The 24159-nt window shown below is 40.8% G+C and overlaps 1 protein-coding gene across 1 annotated transcript; it reads right to left on the minus strand.

Annotated features, from left to right (window-relative positions):
• Window positions 1–1673: 1673 nt before the first annotated feature.
• Window positions 1674–16027, minus strand: slc16a12a (solute carrier family 16 member 12a). The gene is made up of 7 exons (XM_036593680.1): window positions 15924–16027; window positions 13484–13587; window positions 11859–12002; window positions 8299–9021; window positions 6987–7371; window positions 3822–4081; window positions 1674–1939 (listed from the first exon to the last, which is right to left on the minus strand). The coding sequence occupies exons 1-7, from the start codon at window positions 16025–16027 to the stop codon at window positions 1674–1676; spliced, it is 1986 nt and encodes a 661-aa protein (XP_036449573.1).
• Between the last annotated feature and the right edge of the window lie 8132 nt (window positions 16028–24159).

Below are 24159 nucleotides of genomic sequence, written 5' to 3' on the forward strand. Positions count from 1 at the left end.
CGTGGCTGTCTTTATAATCTTTACTTACTGACAGGTATGGATTTCATCTAGTCTTCCTCTTGGTAGTCTGCTAATTAGAACGTCTGAAGCTGAGGTGGAGTGTCTTTCATTTCACTGTTGTCAGTGAATTAAATGTAAATGTAACTGGAAAAACAATGTAAATAGAAACAATTAGGAAAAAGAATTACAGCAGTACATAATGCACTACATTTACATCTAATACACTAAACATGTTTCCAAAATACACATATTATTATTATTATTATTATTATTATGGGGAAAGTAGAAGTAGTAGTGGCCGTCTGCTTTGTTGGCTTGAGAGCTACAGTGAATAAAGGCTAAACGGCCCATATTAAAAAATCTCAACCAATCTGTGGGCCAGCTGTGTTTTTATTTCATTTTCACTTAACATTTTGCCATGACCCCAACTTGCCCTTGTTTGATTCAAAATATGCCAAAATTACAATTCAAAAATTATTTTAAATAAAAACAAATTGTTTTATATACTGTATATACATCAATCAGGCATAACATTACGCTCATTGTCCATTTTATCAGCTCCACTTACTATATAGGTGCACTTTGTAGTTCTACAGTTACAGACTGTAGTCCATCTGTTTCTCTACATACCCTGTTCTTCAGTGGTCAGGACCCCCATGGACCCTCACAGAGCAGGTACTATTTGGGTGGTGGATCATTCTCAGCACTGCAGTAACTCTGACGTGGTGGTGGTGTGTTAGTGTGTGTTGTGCTGGTCTGAGTGGATCAGACACAGCAGTGCTATTGGAGTTTTTAAACACTGTGTCCACTCTCTGTCCACTCTATTAGACACTCCTACCTTGTCAGTCCACCTTGCAGATGTAAAGTCAGAGACGATAGCTCATCTGCTGCTGCACAGTTTGTGTTGGTCATCCTCTAGTCCTTCATCAGTGGTCACAGGACGCTGCCCACAGGTGTATACTGTATATATTGTTGCGTGGGCGCCCTCTGCTGTTTAGCCGTCCTGTTTTTGATATGACGGGGGAAATAGGAAGAGGCCAGGCTCCTCATAAACCGGCTCTGGTAGGGCATCGTCAGGGGGCGGTAACGTTGTTTGACTGATTTGCATGCTGTGACATGTCATTGTACTTTGGTACGAAGACACATCATCCACGCCTGTAGCAGCGTTGAACCAGAGAGGCGCTGCAGAGGCGGAACTGACCATGATAAAAATGATATTTTTACAGTTCACATTTTAAGCAAGGCTGGTATATTTTATTACTACATAACAGTGCATTTCAGCTATTAATAAAAAAAAGGTCTTAGGGTGGAGTTTAATTTAACATACAACCACGCTGGTTCAAGCCAGTCTGCTGAAGCTTCACTGAAGCAAGTTAAGAGAATTAAGACTCAAATCTCAGCAGGTAAAACGTGTTTTTAGCTTAAGCTACTTTTAATTCATATCCTCGTTAGGACCATAGGCTAACGTTAGTTTTGGCTCACTGATATTGCACTGAGGCAAATTTAGAGGATAAACACTCAAATCTAAGTGAGCAAAGTCAATGGTGCTGGAGCAACTGAAATACAGAATTTTTCTGATTATTAGAGCTTATTTTTGTTTCTGTTCTGCCTCATCCCATCTGTTCATTCTGTAAAACACAGACAGCGTGCAGGGTAGTGGGCGGGATTGGTGGCTAATCTCCCAGCTGCCCACCGCAGTGATATGTACCTGATAGGCCGGGTTCGATACCCTCTTTGGTTTCAAAATGAGTGAAGTTATGTTGCTCATAACATGGCAAAAGTCCTTTCAGTGGCGTCATCCCAGGTAAGACTGAGAGGGCCCTTCTATTGCAGCGTCGAGCCAAACTGACAGTGGCCAGAATCGAAGCACTACAGATCAATGAGAATCCACTCAGGAGGAACGCAGCTGTGTAGGAGCCCGTCTGATCCACCAACCAACCTGAGAGAAACAGAGAAACGTCACTTTCTGCAGATACATTCATGTGAATTGCATGTACTGCACTATGCAAAAATCAGATACCACCCTTCATTTATTTTACTTCTTTCATTTCCAGTTAAATAAAAGTTCTTTTTTCAGCATAAGGAAAAAACAGAAAGCATACATTTCACATAAAATTATACAGAAGCTTCAACAGGTAGATATTAACTTATTTCTAGACATTTTGTATCTGTTGAAGGCATTTTACGAAGTGAAATGCTCTTATTATACTGGCAGATCATTTTGTTGTTTTTTGAAACAAGCGAAATTATCATATCTTAAATTTGGAAAAACTATGTGCCAACAGAATAAGATGTAGGTAAAGTGACTAAGAAGTAAGACATGTCTAGAAATGACTTAAATAATCTTAGAATATTCTTACTACAGTCTCATATTGACTAGATTTTAGATGTTTTCACTTGCCAAGGTATCATTTTTTGATGTGTACTACTGCAGAGTAAGACGTGATGAGCCAAATGAACCTCACTGACAGGGCCTGAGAATGAATTGCTGGTGATATGTCACAACTAAGGTAACATGGAACTTGGCTGAGTTTGCAATTAGTATTTACCACTTCGACAGCCGTTTTAGTGTAATTTGAGAGTTTACAAACTACAAGTACAATACAAACTATGAGTACAATCCAGAAATTAAGCCGCGTCTTTACTAGAGCTTGAAATATTTGTCTTGACGTCATTTCTGAGGTTGATTCAAATTTGTGTGGATTGGGTTCGGACAAAAAAATCTTCTGGCAGTCTTCTAAAGCTCTAATTCTTACCTGCTATTGGTGGGCTGATGAGTAAGAAGTGATGAACCAAATGAACCAGTGTGAATGAGGGGAGAACATTCTAGAGACTCCCACCAATCACATGCAGGTAAACGTTTGGGTTTGATGGTGTTTGTTAGAGAACGTCCGGTCTCTGCGCTGTGGGCTTAATGGGGCACTTGGACAGTCCTTATAACTACAAGTAATAAATAATTTGCTGTTGGTTTGTTACTGATAGGGCCTGAGAATGAACTGCTGGTGATATGACGTGGAACCTGAGTTTACTATTAGTATTTACCACTTTGACAAACGTTTGCGTGTTTGAGAGTTTACAAACTACAAGTACAAATATTTGAAATATTTGTCTTGACGTCATTTCAGAGGTTGATTTAAATTTGTGTGGACTGGGTTCAGACAAAAAATCTTCTGGCTGTATTCGGGATCGGACATCACTAAAGCTACGTTTATATTACGAGCCTTGTTGCTCATATCTGATTTTTTGCTCAAATCTGATCTCACTGACACTATGGTTCACACTCGTTTAGGTAAGTGATTCAAATCTGTCATTAATGTGAACGAACCGGCGTCCTGAAATGACCCTCATGACCACATCCTACTCAGTAACGTCACGTGAATAAATCACGTTCATCATCAGCGCAAACTAACGAGCAGAACGAGCTTCGCTGAGAAGATAATTAACTCTGATCAGCTCTCAGCTTCATTATTAGAGCGAGACGAAGGAGAAAAAGGTGAGATGAGCTGCTTTTCCACCGTTTACAGGCTTTAACTTCTGTTTGGCGCTGCTGCCATGGTAATGCTGAATGATGGAGCACGCGCAGTGGAAAAAAAGCACATGAATTCCGATCTGAGTGTCAGATTAAGGTCGCACGGCCACGAATCGGTTACGTATCTGATCTAGGACCACATAAGAAAGTGGCTCAGATTGGATTTGAAATGATCAGATTTGTGTCCACACAGCCCTGAAAACATCAGATCTGAGTCACATTAGGGCAAAAAATCAGATTTGTGCCACTTCAGCCTGGTAATGTGAACGTAGTGTAAAGTTCTAATTCTTACCTGCTATTGGTGGGCTGATGAGGTAGGGAATGGCGTGCAGGAAGCAGACCACGCCCAGGGCTGAGGAGAGGTAGGTGGGCCCTACGGTGTCAGAGGTCACCACAGGGAGAAGCGCCACATAGGCACCGTCAAAGTAGCCGTAGAAAAGGGCAAAGGGCACTAGCAGTGAAAAGTTCCTCAACAGGGGCACAAAGAGGCAACCCAGCCCTTCAAGCCCCACTGCCAGCAAGTAACTCACTATTCGATACGTCCTCAAACACCTGCACAGACACACAAGGACAGAAATGAAGACATATTTCTCAGAGACGAGTACTGAAGAAACTTGGGTAAAGATAAAGGAAACAGTCCTTAAAATGTTCACTCCAGATAATGGGCCTCATTCTCCAGTGTCTTCCTAAGTTTTTCTTAAATTTGTTCTTGAGAAACGTTCTAAAAAAAGTCTGTCAGATCCATGATGTGCTTAAAAAGCAGAACTCTTTGTACCTTTGTGCTCTTGAGTGTGCACAAATGAGAAACACTGGTAAATGTCAGAAACTTGAATGAGGCCCAGTGTTCTCATAATACTGTATGCAGTGGTGGACAGTAAAGAAGTAAATGTAATTGGTTATTGTACTTAAGTAGTTTTTCATGTATCTTTACTGAAGTTTTTCCATTTTGGGCCACTTTTTACTTTCACTCCACTACATTTCAAAGTCAAATATCTCACTTTTTACTCCACTACATTCTGAGAAATCTGTCGTTCCTTTTGGTTTATGTGTGTATAAAAATGTAACATGTCAAAACGAAAGAAGTGCAAAGCAAGAACACCAATCAGGCACAGCGGTCACTTTGTTTTGAGCTTGTTTTGACCTGTTGGTCATACCGACCCAGTGCAGCACACGGTTCAACGTCAGTGCAGCAGCGTAAAATTTTGGGAGAGTCTATTCAACATAAATGATGAACTAACCTAACTTTGTGTAAACAGACCACAATATAGAAATATGTACACATATGCAGTTGTGACTGACGTGTCTTTATTCTGAATTTATACAAACACTATTTCATTTTATAGTAAATTAGTTTTGGCTGGTTTATGTTTATAAACAGAGACCTACAGATGCAGTTTAGTAAAGGAAACTCATTTGTGAACCTGAGTTAAGTTTTTATTAAACTTAAACTGTAACTAAGTTCAAATAAATCTTAAACTGAAACTTTGCTTGTTTGTAAAAAGTGATTTCAGAGCCACTCAGTTCTACCTGATGGAAACTGTTTGCCTTCAGTGTTTTGTGCTTATGATCATTTTAATAGACATCAGCGTCACTAATTAATGACTCTATTAAAAGACTGGTTTACCAAGAGAGACACTGGAGTATTTTCACCTAAAATGAGTTAATGAAGCGAGTCTTGTTACAAAAATGATAATAGGACATCAGAGTCATAATTAATCTTTTAGTACTTTTACTTTTTATACTTAAGTACATTTGAAGGCAAATACTTTTGTACTTTTACTCAAGTGGAGGTCTAAAGGGAGGAACTTCTACTTTTACTGGAGTAATATTTTACTTTGGGTCTCTCTACTTTAACTCCAGTACATGATTTGTGTACTTCGTCCACCCCTGACTGTATGTCCCCATTATAGTCACATAATAAATTTACAGGGGAATTCCACCGATTGATAATGTTTATGACCAATCTATATGGTATAAGAAATCCTGGTATAAATGACAGAGATGGGAGCGGCTACTCAAATTATGCACTACCTTTACAAATAGCATTGTGATTAGCTCGGGAATTCACAGCCAGCAGTCAACATCACTGCATAAAATCAACCTTTGTTCTGTAACTTTTCCGTTTTAATGTTCTGAGTTGTACACTTGGGGTAGGACAGTACATACTGGCTCGATTTTAGCCCGAGACATCACAAATAAAGGCTTCTTCAAGCGCCTACTTAAGAATCTGCTTTTCCACAGGATATGATAGCGTTTTTACTAACATGTAGATTCACACTGTATTTATGTGACTTGGAGTATTTCTTTTGTTCTTTTACTTTTGTTGAGGTAAAAGATGCCAGAGTCTTTACTGAAGCAGAAACGTGCAGTGAATAAAAGGACGGTGCATTCAACGGGATTAAAATCACTGAGAAACGCCAATAAAATGCAACAGAGTCTGGCTGCAGACATGCAGTCTCAGCCAGATGCACTCTCAGCCCCAGTGACGTCACGTGCACATGCACTCTCTGCCGCAATGGCAATAGCAGCCCATCGGCACGGTAACTTTGGGCTGCTGCTGCTTAGCGACATCATCACTTCGTCCATTTTTCGTCCATAACACAACTAGAGAGGTACATTTAATGTACCTTCCTGTTGAAAAAAATCATAGAACCTATTAAAAGTGTCCGTTGGTTCCTGGTGGTTAATGGTATCCTGTGTGTTCCTGATGGGTTGATATCACAGTGTAAAGGATTCTGATCGTTTCCTAATGGCCTCTAACGGCAACCATCAAGCCAATTCCATTCAGAAACGCAAAACCATCAGGTTTTATTCCTAACGGCCCTGCAAACACAGTTACGTTGTGACGTTGTGACTGTTTTGGTGCCCACAGTGTCGTCTGCTTGGTGCTTTTCTACATTGTCACAATGATGAAATGTAATTCCTCAGAAAGTTATAACAACGTTGTCTGACAACTTTCTAGGAGGTTCTGATGAGACAGCAAAAGTAATTGGTACCACATTGACTGTACGCTGTCCTAGAATCGTTAATGAGTTCTATTTTAATCAATATTACAGTTTTTAATAACCGGTTCTGATCGCCTTCGACGTGGCTTTCTACGAATAAACTCGACATTCATGTCTGATCATCGTGGGAGGTTTAATTTTGAAAGTTTCCATTTCCATCTGATCACCTTATTATCAGTATTGCAACGTTAGTATACATTCAGTGTAGCTCTTGTTGCCCAGCAGTACGTGGTTCGCTGTTTTTCCTCGTAAAACCGACAAAAACGCTCGTGGCAGAGTGGCACTGATGTCATCAATAAGCTGGCAGTGCATGTCAGGCTGAGAGTGCATGTCTGCAGCCAGACTCTTCTCGTAAAATGACATTACCTCGAGTAAAACTCAAATAGTGCTTAAGACAGTTACTCTATCATGCTGTCAACATCAACAACGGAAAGAACTCAATCATGACTCACTTTCGATCTGAGATCCAGCCAAACGTGATGTTTCCCACAATTCCCATCACTCCCAGGACGGACATGAGGAGGGCGGCCTGCTGATGACCGACGCCGATGCTGAGAGAATACGGCACAAGGTAAACAAACGGCACGCTGCAGCCGAACGCCAGGAACAGGAACGACACTGACAGCAGCAGAAAGTCAGGCATTAGCAGGAAGCGGTACTCGTCTGTGGACGGCAGGAAGAAATGACCTTCCTTTTCTCTGCCTGGACTTTCGCTAAAGGCCACTTCACACAGGAGCTCTGAGTCCGCTAACACTGACTCAGCGAGCTTTGAGTCATGTAGTGCTGAGTCACCTAGCACTAACACAGCTAGGTTCGGGTCAGTAAGCTTTGGGTTAGCTAGGAATGGCAGAGTTAGCTTTGAGTCATTTAGCTCTGACCCAGTTAGCTTTGAGGCAGTTAGCACTGAGTTAGCTTCCAATGACTCAGCTAGCTTTGTGCCAGTTAGCACTGAGTTAGCTTCCAATGACTCAGCTAGCTTTGAGGCAGTTAGCACTGAGTTAGCTTCCAATGACTCAGCTAGCTTTGAGTCATTTAGCTCCGACTCAGCTAGCTTTGACGCAGTTAGCACTGAATTAGCTTCTATTGACTCAGCTAGCTTTGAGTCATTTAGCTCTGACTCAGCTAGCTTTGAGGCCGTTAGCACTGAGTTAGCTTCCAATGACTCAGCTAGCTTTGTGCCAGTTAGCACTGAGTTAGCTTCCAATGACTCAGGTAGCTTTGAGCCAGTAAGGTCAGAGTTAGCTAGCAATGACACAGTTAGCTTTGAGTCATTTAGCTCTGAGTCAACTAGCACTGACTCAGCTAGCTTTGACCCAGTTAACACTGAGTTAGCTTCTACTGACCCAGTTAGCACTGAGTTAGCTTCTACTGACCCAGCTAGCTTTGAGTGATTTAGCTCTGACTCAGCTAGTTTTGTGCCAGTTAGCACTGAGTTAGCTTCCATTGACTCAGCTAGCTTTGAGCCAGTAAGGTCAGAGTTAGCTAGCAAAGGCACAATTAGCTTTGAGTCATTTAGCTCTGAGTCAGTTAGCATTGACTCAGGTTGCTTTGACCCAGTTAGCACTGAGTTAGCTTCCAATGACTCAGGTAGCTTTGAGCCAGTTAGCACTGAGTTAGCTTCCACTGACTCAGCTAGCTTTGAGCCAGTTAGCACTGAGTTAGCTTCCACTGACTCAGCTAGCTTTGAGCCTGTTAGCACTGAGTCAGCTTGCTTTGTGTGAGCTAGTTTTGAATTCACCAAAACTGAGTCCGCTGGAATAGCACCGTCAAGACTTGCGTCTGATCGAGTCTTCTGGTTTGGGTTCTTCAAGTTGGTAGACTTAATGTTTATTTCTTGTTCTGAATCTTTTGAAGTTCTGTTCACTAAAATTCCTTTTGTGTCCTCAGGCTTTGAATCTATGTCTTTTATGTTCTCCTTCATGTCTGAATCTCCAGATGTTTTCTCTTCAAGTGTAAAGCCTCTTCGGATTGAGTCTATAAGCTGTTCTTCTGCTGGGTTTGACTCTGTGATGACTTGTTCTCCGTTTCTCAGTAAACTCTCTGTTTCCTCACACTCTTCTTCCGGTTTATCCTCGTCTGTTAGATCTCCGCTGCTCTCTTTGTCTTTATTTACAGCACCACAATCCGACTCTCCCATTTCCAAACTCTCTTTTGGAGCTTTAGCTTTTTCCAGGTCCAATTCCACGTGCAATTTAGATTTTACCACGTCAACCTCAAACTCCTTCTTGCTGCTCTGCTTCAGCCGGGGGTTGACGAGGGGCCTCATAAGGGCCCCACAGACGCACAAATGTGAGACAAGACCCCCTAGAATGAGGAGCGCCCCCCTCCAGGAATAGAGCTCGATGAGGAGCTGCACCACAGGCGCGAGGATGAAGGTCCCAATGCCGGTGCCCGACATGGCAATCCCGTAAGCTAGAGCTTTCCTCTCTTTGAAGTAGGTGCCCACCATGGCGATCGCAGGGGTGTAACTGAAGGCAAAGCCCACACCTGAGAAGGAGAGAAGAAGGTGGGCTCAGTCAAACAAGGCACGGTCATACTGTAGTACTGTTCTGCTGCAACTCTGTTGTAGTTATTATATTTATTCAGTCAACAGAACTCGTGTTTGTTTGGTGAAGTGGCTCAAATGCTTCTGTTTAAGAACAAGACATTTTTACTAGGCCTGCGCTGACCGGCGATGGTATCGTCGTATGGATCTATCGCTGAATGAAGCTGGAAGATTTCAATGTCAAAAAATGCGCAACTGTAAGATGCGCTAATTATACGTCTTGTCATTTTTAGCATGTGTTTTGTGTAGTTCATATCCAGACTTAGGCCCAATCCCTTTTCTTCTTTTTACCCCTACCCCTTGTTTTCAAGTGTCACCCAAACCCCTTGGAACTGAGTTACAAGGGGTAGTGGTTGAAATCTTGCCCTACGAAATGGGACAAACCTCAAATTAAAACATTGTTTCTACAGAGAACATTCATACAGTGTCAGAAACCATGCTCATTTATTTGAAGGGGAACTCCACCGATTTTGCAGAATTGCTTAATTATTCAACCGTTTAGATATAAACAAAATCATTCAGAGTGGTTTGGTTTGAAATGTGCCAAATTCTTCACCGTTGTAGTACTAGGAACCAGACGTCTGTATGTATACACTACAAATATGCACCATTTTATCTACTATTAAAAAATGACCAGTGCACTATGTGTCTTATAAGGTTTTATATGCCATGCTGATAATGGTAAAATAGTGCTAAATTCGAAAAAATCCATAATTTGAGTACGACAAGGAGATTCACTCGGAAAGAGGCCCCAAATATTCTGTAATAACTCTCTCTAGGACGAAAGCAATCTGAACGAAACAGCGTGCAATGAGCTCCTCAGTATATGGAGCTTCCAACAAGCTGGGATGCCCCTGCGTCGGAGCGATGAGTAGGCGCCGGGCAGCTGTTGCGACGTTTAACCTCCGTTTGCAACTTCTGGGTGCAGACCACCATACCCCCCTTCATGTGTCTGGCAGAAAACAGAGATCACTTCCAGCATCGCATGTAATGCAATCGATTACACAGACGTCAAGGTAAGTAGGGTATTCTTTTGGTTCAGATTGCGTCATCCTAACTGGAGTTACAACAGAATATTCGGGGCCTCTTTCGAGTGAATCTCCCTGTATTTCCTTACAACGCCCTGCATGTACCTCTCCACCCTGCACGTTTGTGTTGTTTGGGTTGGTGGCGTTTTGTTGCACGGTCAGCAAAACTCAGAGCTTATGTGAGTAACGTTATTCATCAGAGAAGCTGCGATAGACCCCAGTTGCTCTTTGCTGTCCTGCCCCATAAACTGGTGAGCAGAGCAGCAAGTAATTTGTTGTTGACACCATCAATTTCCATTCTCCCTGGGTTCTTCTGCTTCAGTGCCGGTGTTATATTCGAATCAGTTCCCACTCAAATTCACGTTCCCTTTGATGAGGGACCTCGGTCGCATTCACTAAGCAACGGCAAGCAACAGTGGAACTACGGAAAGCGAAAAGGTTCAAAAAAAGATTTAATGGCCGTGTGTTTTCACCCAATCCCCAACATAAATTCACCCAAGATAACACCGCATAATTAAAATTCCGTGATAAATATCATTTTCAATTAGAGTAAAGTACAGTACAGTAAATAATCATACTGATAAATACTTCTTGTACGGTTCATCGCCGATTGGGTGCATACAGCTGCCGTACAAACCTTTTTTGAACCTTTTCTCTTTCCATAGTTCCAGTGTTGCTTGGTGTTGTTATCTGTTCAGTGAAGGCGCCGCCAAAGGAAAGGGAATGGGAAACACGGAAATAATCCTGGAGTAATATATTTTACTAAAAATACGTTTTTACACCAAAACTTTATCACAAAGCTATCACAAAACAATGTCGCAGCTATCAAGAAAAAATTTATAACCGTTTTGTGTAATAACTTAACAGGACGCAGCTTTTAGATCCATTAAATGTTTTGGACGTCTGGTTCTTTTACTATAACAGTGAACAATTTTTTGACATGAAAAATTTCTCTGGAAAGGCGCATTTCACACCAAACCACTCTGAATGATTTTGTTCACAACTAAACCATTGAATGATTAAGTAATTTTGCAAAATCGGTGGAGTTCCCCTTTAACAACTAAATGCAGTTTAAGACAAGTGAGCGATGACTAAAGCTATGTTCACATTACAAGCCTTTTTGCTTAAATCCCATTTTTTGCTCAAATCCGATCTCTCAGCTTCGCTGAGAAGATAATTAACTCTGATCAGCTCTCAGCTTCATTATTAGAGCGAGACGAAGGAGAAAAAGGTGAGATGAGCTGCTTTTCCGCCGTTTACAGGCTTTAACTTCTGTTTGGCGCTGCTGCCATGGTAACGCTGAATGATGGCGCAGTGGAAAAAAAGCACATGAATTCCGATCTGAGCGCCTCATTAAGGTCGCATGGCCACGAATCAGATACGTATCCGATCTAGGACCACATATGAAAGTGACTCAGGTCAGATTTAAAAACATCAGATTTGCGTTTCCACACAGCCCTGAAAACATCAGATCTGAGTCACATTAGGGCAAAAACTCGGATTTGTGCCACTTCAGCCTGGTAATGTGGACGTAGCCTTAGATATGCAGTTAGCACAATGCTACATGGTAGGGCGCATGCTACATTAGCTTTGTATCTCCAATGTGAAACTAAAGAAGCAATCTGGACATCAGTGACTTGGTTGGCATATTCAAAATGACATCAGTCAGATTTAGTTGTACGATCTAAGAGAAGCCACAACAAGGTGTTCTTTGTGTGCTGAAGTTGTGTGCAGTTAAGTGTCTGTCTGACCTGTGAGAACGCCCAGAGACAGGTAGAGGTACTCCAGACTGGTGGCGAAAGAGCTGAGAATGAGCCCAGCAGAGGACAGCAATCCTCCAACCATCACTGCCGCTCTGCACGACAAACGGTTCCCTATGTAGCTGCCCAGAGGAGCTGCAGAGACAGAGCAGAGCAGACGTCAGAGCAGAGATACAATTCAAAGCCCCTGTTTAAGAATGTCTGACTGTGAGTGACAGACACACTTTTTCTGCTAATTTGCTGCAAAAAATGAAATCTTAAGCCAAGGATAACTGAAAATTAACAGATTAATTTACTGAAAGATTGACAGACTAGACTAGATTTGGATGTAAAAGATTGATCAGCAAGCTTTCTGAAGCTTTATGTACAATACTTAGAAAAATTAGTTAGTTATATAGACGTCTTAAATTGGAAAAAGAAACTTTTTTAAAGTTTTAAAGCTCTCCACTAGGAAAGAAGAAATTTCAACTTATTTTAGAGCCACGACTAATGAACGTTTTCCTAAATTCTTTAGTATTATCTTTTTAAAATAATATTTCAATATTCTGCCCTGCGATGGACCGGAGACCTGTCCAGGGTGTATCCTGCCTTCCGCCCAATGACAGCTGGGATAGGCTCCAGCACCCCACCGCGACCCAGAAGGATAAGCGGTTTAGATGATTTATGTATGTATGTATTTCAATATTCTCTAAAGATAACTGATATTTTGTATTGTGGCTTTTACTATGATTACTATTACACATATTGCAATGTATTATAGCATAAGGACAGTATTTATGGCATTTGGCAGACACTCTTATGCAGAGCGACTTACAATTTGATCATTTTGCACAGGTAGGTGAAGGTAGTGTTTGGAGTCTTGCCCAAGGACTCCTATTGGTATAGTGTAGGGTGATTACCCAGGCTGGGATTGAACCCCAGTCTACAGCGTAGAAGGCAGAGGTGTTACCCAGTACACTACACCAACCACATTTATGCCCTGTTCACAGATGGTTCACAGACTCGGATTTATAATATAGCCATTTTATTTACTATCCAAAACAATCGGTGAACCTACCAAAAAGCTGAGTTTTATATGTAATGTTGATGATGGTAAAATAACAGTAAATGTGAAATAGCATGGCTACCATTTTGCCTAACAACACTGCATGTACATCTCCACCATTTAAAAATGTTTTTTTTAAGCCAAAACTATCATAAAATAATGTTTGAAGCATCAGGCAGCGTTTTCATAACCACTTCATGCAATAACTATCCATGAGGGAGCTCATAGCGACATCAGCTGTTTCAGATATCTGGTTCCTATCACCACCACTGTGAACAATTCTCTAGAACGCAGCATTTCACATCAAACAACTCTGAATGACTTTGTTTACATCCCAATGAATGTATTGTGCAGCAAATCTGAGAAATCTGAAGCTTATCACCAAACGTGCTCTAAGTGGCCAATAAAACAGCAAAAAAATAAAAGAGCCTTATGATTTTGCGAGAGCTGTTTTTCTGAACACAGGAAAACTTCCCTCACAATGAATAGCAAGTTGAAGTTCAGCTGATTTCTGCTCACTCAGAATATAAAGTATTGAGAAAGTTAAACTCATCAGAACTCAAGTTCTTACCACAGAGCATGGTGGTGCAGTCGACCAGAGAGTGAATCCACGCAGTTCTGGAATAATCGCTGGAGAAGTGCATGTGAAACTCCACAAAGAAGATGGACACACACCTGCAAAATACAGCAACGGTCATCTTAGGTAGACTCTTCTAATGTGTTTTAGAGCTCATGGTCATGTGGTCAGTTTTCCAGACTCAGGTTTATCTCAGGCCTCCACTACCAATGTCCAGTATTGATACTGGGCAGATATCAAATCTGCTTCTATGACAAATGTAGCTAGAATGCTAAAAATGCTAGTACTGTGTCTAAACACTCACCAAACACTTTATTAGGAACACTATACTAATACTGAGCTGGGCCTCCTTTTGCTCTCTAAACAGCCTCAATTCCTTATGGCATGTTGGAAATGTTCCTTTGAGATTCCAGTCCATGTTGACATGATTCCATCAAGCAATTCCTGCAGATTTTTCCGGAGCACTTTCATGCTGCAAATCTTCCGTTCTATCACATCCCAAAGGTGTTCTACTGGTTTCAGATCCGGTGACTAGGAAGGCCACTGAAGAACACTGAGCTTATTGTCATGTTTGAGAGTACTTATGCGGGAAGTAACCAATAGAAGATGGGTCAATTGTGGTCATGAGGGGAAGCACGTCGTCAGCAACAATACTCAAATAGGCTGTGGCATTCAAGCAATGATTGGTGTTAATGGGCCAAGAAAACATTCCACCTCCACCAGCCTGGATTGTGGAAACAAGGCAGGTTGGGTCAATGGATTTATGCATCTGTGTGCCTCAGCCAAAATCGAAATTCATCAGACCAGGCTACGTTTTTCCAATAATCAACTGTCCAGTTATGGTAAATCTGTGCCCACTGCAGCCTCAGCTTTCTGTTCTTGGCTGTCAGAAGTGAAACCCAACATGGTCTTCTGCTGTTGTAGCCCATCCACCTCAAGGTTCGACGTGTTGTGCATCCTGAGACTCTTCTGCTCACCACAGTTGTACAGAGTGGTTATCTGAGTTACCGTAGCCCTTCTGTCAGCTCGAACCAGTCTGGCCATTCTCCACTGACCTCTCTCATCAACAAGGCCTTTCCATCCAAAGGACTGCGACTCACTGGAGGTTTTTCTTTACTGCTCCAGTCTGACTGAACTCAAGAGACTGTTGTGCTTGAAAGTCGCAGGAGATCAGTAGTTACATAAATACATAAAAACCCATGTCATGTTTAAAATCGCTGAGATCACATTTTTCCCACTATTCGGATGGTTGATGTGAACATTACCTGAAGCTGCCGGCCTGTATCTGCATGACTTTATGCACTGCTCTCCTGCCACAAGATTGGCTGATTAGATAATTGCATGAAGAAATAGATGTAGAAGTGTTCCTAATAAAGTGCTCAGTGAGTGCAGATAGATAGATAGATAGATAGATACACACTTTATGGGCAAAAGTACTCAATTTCAAAACCATAATATTGAGTTAGCTTCCTCTTTATGGCTAAAATTGGTCTCCACTCTTTTGAGAAGCTTTCCACAAGATTTTGGAGTGTGTCTGTGGGAATTTGTGGCCATTCAGTCTAAAGAGCATTTGTGAGGTCAGGCACTGACCTCATGCCTTGCATTTATACAACAGTTAGTTCCGGCCACGCAAGGAGACGCTCAAGCCATTTGAACGTTTTTAGTTCTTACTTTGCCACAAACAGAAAATGGACACTTTTAAGATCACATTTGACCGACAGCCGATTTGGTCAGACTCTGAAGACGAGACGACACTAAATTCCCAAACTGTCAGTTGGTCTGTGTGGAGCTGGAGAACGAACTGCCGGCTGTGCAGCGAGTGGGCGGAGCTCGTTACTGTGACGTAGCAACAAGCTGCTTGTTAAGGAACTATAATTCGGCGGAAGGAATTGTCACAGCCGTGATGTTATTTTGCGATAACACACTCCCTCTCGTGCTGTATTGCTTAATTATCTCAAAGGTGTTCAGGCCACTGGAGTTCCTCCACACCAAACTCATCAAACCATGCTTTTATGGACCTCGCTTTGAGAACAGGGGCTTAAGGGTCTTCACCAAACTGTTACCACAAATTGGGAGCAAACATAATGCTAAGTGACAATGAGCCATAAGCATGTCATGGAAGACGTCACATGCTGTTATGAAATATCATGTCCCGTAATATAACGGTCTTGCACTATTACTGGTAATCATGACAGATGTCACAACGTTTGACGTCATGACAGCTTATGTCACATAATAATGTTTGCTATGTCTACTGTAGTTAACCACCATGACATCAAACATTATGACATGGTTATATCAATGTTATGAAAAAAAACTTTGGTTTTGTATGTTAAGTCATGTCCTTGGAATGTTCGATCAATTTGGCATCTTTACAAACGCACAAGACAGATTTATGAGTAAGGTGCTGATCTGAGTTCAGTCCATAACTGACCTGGTGACGGCACGGGTGCAGATGGTGGTGAGGAAGCAGCCAGCAACGATCATCCAGCCCCATCCTCCGTCTGGAGCAGCAGAGCGCCTCCCTCCTTCAGCCATGCTTCCACTCCTTTCACTCTCCTCTTTAGCGGGTCTTTGTGTGGGTCACGTTTTGTTCTTTCTCTCCAGGTCGGCTTGATACTCCTACTTTTTTCTGGTGTTTTGTTCGGCTAGTTTGCCAGACTGTCAGTCAGAGCTGAAGCAGTTGCAGGCCTGTGAATGAGATGTAAATGAGTAAATGTCAACCCCTTGACCAATTTGGTTGACCTCCTTATCAATTTTTATGCACAAAGTACAAGACAATGTATTACATTTATCAAAATGGACAAAAGTACAGATAAAAATCAGACTTTGAGGTGGCTGCTAATACTCTATGTATGCAAGGGACTTTTGTCCATGTTTATAGATAACAGTATGTCATACAGTGTCAGAAACCAGGTAAAAAAGGCCAACTCGACATACACCGATCAGGCATAACATTATGACCACCTCCTTGTTTCTACGCTCATTGTCCATTTTATCAGCTCCACTTACTATATAGGTGCACTTTGTAGTTCTACAGTTACAGACTGTAGTCCATCTGTTTCTCTGATACTTTGTTAGCCCCCTTTTACCCTGTTCTTCAGTGGTCAGGACCCCCATGGACCCTCACAGAGCAGGTATTATTTGGGTCGTGGATCATTCTCAGCTCTGCAGTAACACTGACGTGGTGGTGGTGTGTTAGAGTGTGTTGCGCTGGTCTGAGTGGATCAGACACAGCAGTGCTGCTGGAGTTTTTAAACACCTCAGTGTCACTGCTGGACTGAGAATAGTCCCCCAACCAAAAATATCCAGCCAACAGCGTCCTGTGGGCAGCGTCCTGTGACCACTGATGAAGATCTAGAGGATGACCAACACAAACTGTGCAGCAGCAGATGAGCTATCGTCTCTGACTTCACATCTACAAGGTGGACTGACAAGGTAGGAGTGTCTAATAGAGTGGACAGTGAGTGGACACAGTGTTTAAAAACTCCAGCAGCACTGCTGTGTCTGATTCCACTTTCAAGTCAATGAGTAATTGATTTAAATGACTTAAATAATCATGATTTCACTGTTGTCCAAAAGAAGCGTGATTCTGATTTTTGCCATATTCGAGCAGAATTATTAGTGCAATTGAATTTTTGTAAGCAAAGTTAATGTTTGGCTGGGAAACAGCATTTCGGTGTTACAGACCACTCCGTGCTGAGTATTATTTTTTAAAATTATTTTAGAATTTTCATAACTTTCATATCTGGTGGTTGGCACCTCAGGATACCTGAATTTTTACTCTGACACTGAAACCAACTGTAGTATGTGTATTTAATAAATATAAATGATACTATGGCAAAAAAAAAAATACTAAATACAAACACATAATTGTCTAAACACCCACTATTTACTGGATTGATGTGTAGATGAAAAAGTTATAAACTAGACACCAAAACATGAACTGATGGATTATCTACAATTTAAAGTAGTTTGGGAACAACAAGAACATGTAAAAAATACATGTAAGTCAAATAATAAACCGTAATGATCAATTTACAGTCATTTCTTACCAAACAATAATTATGAAAAGCTATTTTATTGGTGAGAGTTGGCCACCGCTTTGTACACATGAGGCATTATGGATGGCATATATGGCACACACACACACACACACATATATATATATATATATATATATATATATATACACCTAATATCTCCATTTTTGACATAATTTGAAAATACCTGTTACCCTTTACATTCTATATAAATTTCATGATGAATGGACTAAAAGAACTGACCCAAAATTACTTGTAAAAAACTGGTTACATTGACTTTCATTAACATATATATATAAAAATATGTGGTGTTGATGTGTTTGTTACTCAATGGTCTGGTGGACCCACCGCATTATTGTTTTTATAAATCAATACAGCCATAATAATTTATGTAAAAATACCAGATGTTTAAAATATCACTAGTGTCCAGCATAGGGTTCTCCTTTAGCAGCTGTAGCCAGTCAGCAGCCTGTCTATGTTGTCCACCGTCACACACATATACAAACACATACACACACACACACACTAACAGCAGGCCATGTAGGAGGAGAACAGAGTGAAGGACACAGCACCTCCACACTTTTACTTCCCCGTGGGTTCAGCCCAACACCACATGTGTAATATAAATGTGTGGGGGGTGAACAGAGTGAAGACACTGAAAATGGGTTATTTTATATGTTCTTCACAGAAAATGAGCAAAAGACAAGAATCTGAGGTTGAAATAATAATAAAATCACATCATTTTGTCTTTGGTAAACATTGAAAACGGGACCCACAGACCTGAACACCACACAAGATAATGTAAAGAGATTTTGAAGTAATTTTGGAGCATTTCTATTGGTCCAATTATCACGAAAATTTCACACAGCGTAAAGGGCAGCTGCTGAGATTAAATTTCGCAGAAAACTAAAAATCACAAAAATGGAGGTGCTTGTTTTTTTTTGGACAGTATGTTGTAGACATACTGCGGTTCAGTGGAACAGTGGTGGCAATGGAAATGAATGGAAAAGGGAAGACAAACAAACATCCAACCCCCAACCAACAGCTCGAAATCTTTTGTCTTAGGCACACACACACACACACACACACACACCCACACACACACACACACACACACACACACACCCACACACACACACACACACACACACACACCACACACACCACACACACACCTCTCCAGTATTCCTTTGTTAAGAATCGCAGCTCACATATCTCACAGCTCCTGCTCATTGTCTTTCAGGAAAGCTTAGCATCTAAGTGGATGGACCAGCGCAATACAATGGCCAGATAATCCAACGCGTCTGCTCTGCTCTGCAATACCACACCCTTAAAGTCTGATCCAGAGTTTGTTTTGGACCCCATAAGCTTTTTTCTCAAAGATATGACACAAATAAACCACTAACTGTACCTTGACGTAATTTCCTCATCATACAGATATTCCAGAATTTTACACAAGAGTTCTTCAGTAAAGCCAATACAACTGAGACAAATCAATGAATCTGAATGCATAAATGGCTCTTCTTTGTGATGGAAAACCTGCTGTATGTAAAAGTTCAACCAGATTACATTTTGTTGATTTTCAGTGAAAATAAGTTCACAAGCTCTACACAGAACACACTTAGCTATATGTGCCATTTTTCTGCATAGTGCACATTTTACACCTATTTGCTGAGATTAACACATTGGAGAAAAATATATATAACATAACTCGCTGTTGTCGGAAGAAAACCTTGTACCTCCAAAACGGTAACATATAAAAAAACCTACTTTACTTTTAATGTAAGTCAATGGAACCAGACTTTTTCCCAAGTCATTTTGGGCCGTTTCTTTTGGTCCATTCTTCATGAAATTTACACACAATGTAAAGGACGACAATTATTTTCAGATTATGTCAAAAACTGAAAACGACAAAAATGGAGCTACGAGGTTTTCTTCCGACAGCAGCGCTGCAACTTCTTCACAGGCTAAATTTTGTGTTAAATTCATCAAATAAACAGTAATTGTGCAATAAAAAGTAACTTATTTTCTTTTTTTATGTTATGTGTTAACTTATTTTCAGCATAAACACAATGTAGTTTGACCAGCTGGGCTCAAAATCATGACTGAACATCTAAAGAACCTTTAAAAGAGGGTTTTTGGCACCAATTTGGACGAAAGTGTGGCTGAACGGCTTTAGTTCGACTTTAAAACATGCTAACTGGTTATTTAGTTGTTATTATTAACAAGACACTCCATTTTGTTTCAGGCTACATCACACCGGGTCTGAGGAGGATATATGAGTAGGTCCATCAGAAGAAGCCTGAGGGACACAGGTAAGCCCCTCATGTGGTAACTCTAACAAAGTAACCACGTTTGTGGTCATTTTCAGCGGTATTATTCATGTATCTATCAGTTTAGAGAGGAAAGTAGGAGGAAAAAAACCGTAAACTAGACAAGAAGTCCTACTATGAACCTCCCAGACCCGTCTGTCCTCACCGTGTGACGTTACTCAGAGGAGTTAACTGGTAGCTTCTCGAATGTCCGAGGCTAAACTCTGTGAGAAATATCGATGAAAGGTCCCCATAAATGTCCCCACACTCACCTTAGACCATACTGGTTCGGCTTCCCTCCGCTCTCCGAAGCCCACTGTGTTGGTCAGAAGCCTCCCCTGTGAGGGGTCGAGCTGCAGGTCGGTGACTGGGGGCGTGTTTGTGAGGTGAGGCGACTGACGGTAATCAGCCCGATCTGCTCTCCATCACTGCGCTCCTGTGTGGAGTCTGAAAGCCTGACCGGTCTGAAGGAGGGGTTTATCAGCATGTTTTGGCTGGTCTCAGGTCAGTTTGACCAACTGGTGTTCTGACCAGTCGTGCTACTTCGTCGAAACGTCCCACCTCAGCGCATATTTACGGCTAACGCTTAGCTCCCCACATAGAACTGTAGGTAAACACTGAAAAACATAGTTCTTCAAGGCTTCTTTAGAAAAGAAAACGGTTCTGTGTAGAACCATGAACACTTAAAGAACCCTTTGCATGATTAAAGGCTTCTTTGCACCAGGAGAGGGTTCTTCAGATTGATGGAGAGTGTGCTACAGATGGTTCTATATAGAACCTTTTTGAAAAGGGTTCCATATAGCACCCAAAAGGCTTCTTCTATGTCACAAGATTGATGCTGTAACAATAGAAGAACCCCTTTTGGTGCTGTATAGAACCATCTACAGCACATTTTCCATCAATATGAAGAACGCTTCCATGATGCAAAGGACCTTCTAATCATGTAAAAGGTTCTTTGCATGTTCACGGTTCTATTTAGTACCATTTTCTTTGCTAAAGAGCCCTTGAAGAACCGAGTGTAGGATATTGACAGGTTAAATCAGCTTATCAAAAATGCTACCAGCAGTGAAATGTATAGATACACACTTAAAAGCGTTCTTTTAGAAAAGAAAATGGTTCTGTGTAGAACCATGAACGCTTAAAGAACCCTTTGCATGATTAAAGGCTTCTTTGCACCAGGAAAGTGTTCTTCAGATTGATTGAGAGTGTGCAACAGATGGTTCTATATAGAACCTTCTTGAAAAGGGTTCTATATAGTACCTACAGTTTTACGTAGGGAGCTAAATGTTAGGTGTAACTATGGGCTGGAGAACATTTCGAACCATTGATAAGGTGATTTAGGCTGTCAGTATTCTACATTTGGTTCTTCAAGGGTTCTTTAGTAAAGAAAATGGTTCTATATAGAATCATTAATACTCAGAGAACCCTTTGCACGATTAAAGGGGTCTTTGCATCATGAAAGTGTTCTTCAGATTGACAGAGAATGTGCCTTTACCTTTGTGCGTTTACCATATAGATGGTTCTATATAGAACCTTTTTGAAAAGGGTTCCATATAGCACCCAAAAGGGTTCTTCTATTGTTACAAGCTTGATGTTGTAACAGTAGAAGAACCCCTTTTGGTGCTATATAGAACCATCTACAGCACATTTTCTATCAATATGAAGAACACTTCCATGATGCAAAGAACCCTTTAATCGTGTAAAAGGTTCTTTGAGTGTTCATGGTTCCATTTAGTACCATTTTCTTTACCAAAGAGCCCTTGAAGAACCGAGTGTAGGATATTGACAGCCTAAATCACCTTATCAAAAATGCTACCAGCAGTGAAATGTATAGATACACACTTAAAAAAACATGGTTCTTCAAGGCTTCTTTAGAAAAGAACATGGTTCTATGTAGAACCCTGAACACTCAGAGAACCATTTGCATGATTAAAGGGTTCTTTGCACCAGGAAAGGGTTCTTCAGATTGATGGAGAGTGTGCTACAAATGGTTCTATATAGAACCATTTTGAAAAGGGTTCCATATAGCACCCAAATGGGTTCTTCTGTTGTTACAGGCTTGACATCGTAACCATAGTAGAACCATGTTTGGTGCTATATAGAACCATCTACAGCACATTCTCCATCACTCTGAATCCTCTCATGATGCAAAGAACCCTTTAATCATGCAAAGGGTTCTTCGAGTATTAATGGTTTCATTTAGTACCATTTTCTTTACTATAGAGCCGTTGAAGAACCAAGTGTAGAATACTGACAACCTAAATCACCTTATCAAAAATGCTTCCAGCATTGAAATATACAGGTACACACTTAAAAACATGGTTCTTTAAGGGTTCTTTTGTATAGGCAATAGTTCAGTTTAGAACCATGAGTTCTATATGGAACCTTTTCATGCTTAAATGGTTCTTGAGGTTGATGGAAAACATGGTGTGCTGTATACGGTGCTATATAGAACCTTTTTGAAAATGCTTCCATATAGCACAAAAAGGGTTCTGCTATTCTTACTAATTTGACACTGTAACAATAGAAGAACCCTCTTTGGTGCTGTGTAGAATTATAGACAACAAATTGTCCAATAATTTAAAGAACAATTTCGCCATGCAGAGAACCATTTAAGCATGAAATGGTTCTATGTAGAACGCATGGTTCTATACAGAACCATTCCATTTACTACCCTTGAAGAACCATCTGTTCTAAGCATGTAGGAGAAAACAGATTACGTTGGAAAAGGGAGGTTGAAGAAAGCACTAAATGCAAGGTTGCCAGTAATTATATTGACATTAATAATTATCAAAAATATAATTTTTGATGAGTTTTTGTTTTTTTAAGACTAAGTTTACTTCAATTAAAAGTTCTCTCTTATATTTTCAGTGTCAGATTGAGTAAAATAAACATAAAGACATTTTGTGGATAACAAATGGATTTTGTGGATTTTTTTTTAACCCATTTTTGCCAAATAATTACGAAGCTGACTTCATAATTATTTAAAAACTACAATACACATTATTTAAGAACTCTCTAACACACACTGAGTGTGTTTACATGCACTTAATAATCCGATGACTGCAGAAAATCAGATTTTGTCAGTAATCCGTTCAATGTGTTGGAATTAACAACTGTTGGAAATAAAGGTTCTGTTCAGGTACATTTTTCGTTCATCAAGGTACAAACAGTGTAAATGTTCCCTCAAAGCTCCAACAGTGGTTTTAAGGTCTGATTGTGAACCTTAAATAAGTTTTTCCAGGTGAAAAGTTTGTATTTGTACCTTTTCATAACCGAATGTTTTAAACAGAACAGTAAAATAAAAGCCTGGAGACGAGACGGGGTGTGTGGAGTCAGTACAGCTTAGAACATATCATTTCAGTGGATTATGGTTCAGTTATGTTCCCTGACTAAAGGTACTGAGATGGAACCTTGAGGGAACCACCCCAAGAGGGGAACTGCCCCAGTCACAGTTTACTACCTTTATTTCTGAGAGTTTACCTGAGTAATCAGATAATGGGAAACTCCGGGTCTACATGAGTCAGACAGTAATCAGATTTCTGCTGTACAACCAGTCAATAAACTCACAGAAGAAGACGTGACGTAAAACTTAAACTTCATGGTGTGTTTTTTTTTAACATCGCGCTACTTTACCTGAAACTATGAACATACATCATGTAGAAGATGAATAATATTCAAATCCTTCATTTTGTCGAGAATGTATTTGGTTTCACCGTCACTCTAAAGTGTTTTGCCGTGTCTTGCGGCGACGCTGCTCACTTATTTCCGGTACCATGGTCTGTTTTCGCACATGCTCAGATTGAGAAATCCGAAAGAAATCAGAGTAAGGCCCAATCCCATTTCACCACTCACCCCTACCACTTAGCCCTTAGCCCTCTGTTTTGCGCTTTCATATCTAGGGGTAGGGTGTCCCGATTCTTGTTGAGATAGAGAGGTGTGGTGAAGTGTTGGGGCTACATGATCCTCCAAACGGAGGTTTTTCAGAGACTCCAAACAGAGAGTTATGAGAAAAAAAGAAAAACCGGCAAGATGGAGAACAAGAGACCAAAGAAACCCACAAATGTGAGAATTTTCTCCGTTAAAAATTACAATAATCACTGTTTTATCTTAGTTTAATGTCGTTTCAGTGTATTTTGGTCGTTTTCTTCATAACAAGCATAAAAATCGCTAATAGCATGCTAATGTCTCGGTAGCTATCTAGCTAACTTTCCCGTTCCACCTTAAATAGTCCAGCAGTTCTGACGCCTGAAGTGCCAGAATGTAGCTGCTGCACCATTTAAGGTGGAACGGGAAAATTCGAACAAGAAGCTGG

This window comes from Colossoma macropomum, unplaced genomic scaffold, assembly GCF_904425465.1.
Source record: "Colossoma macropomum unplaced genomic scaffold, Colossoma_macropomum, whole genome shotgun sequence".
Lineage (NCBI taxonomy): Eukaryota > Metazoa > Chordata > Actinopteri > Characiformes > Serrasalmidae > Colossoma > Colossoma macropomum.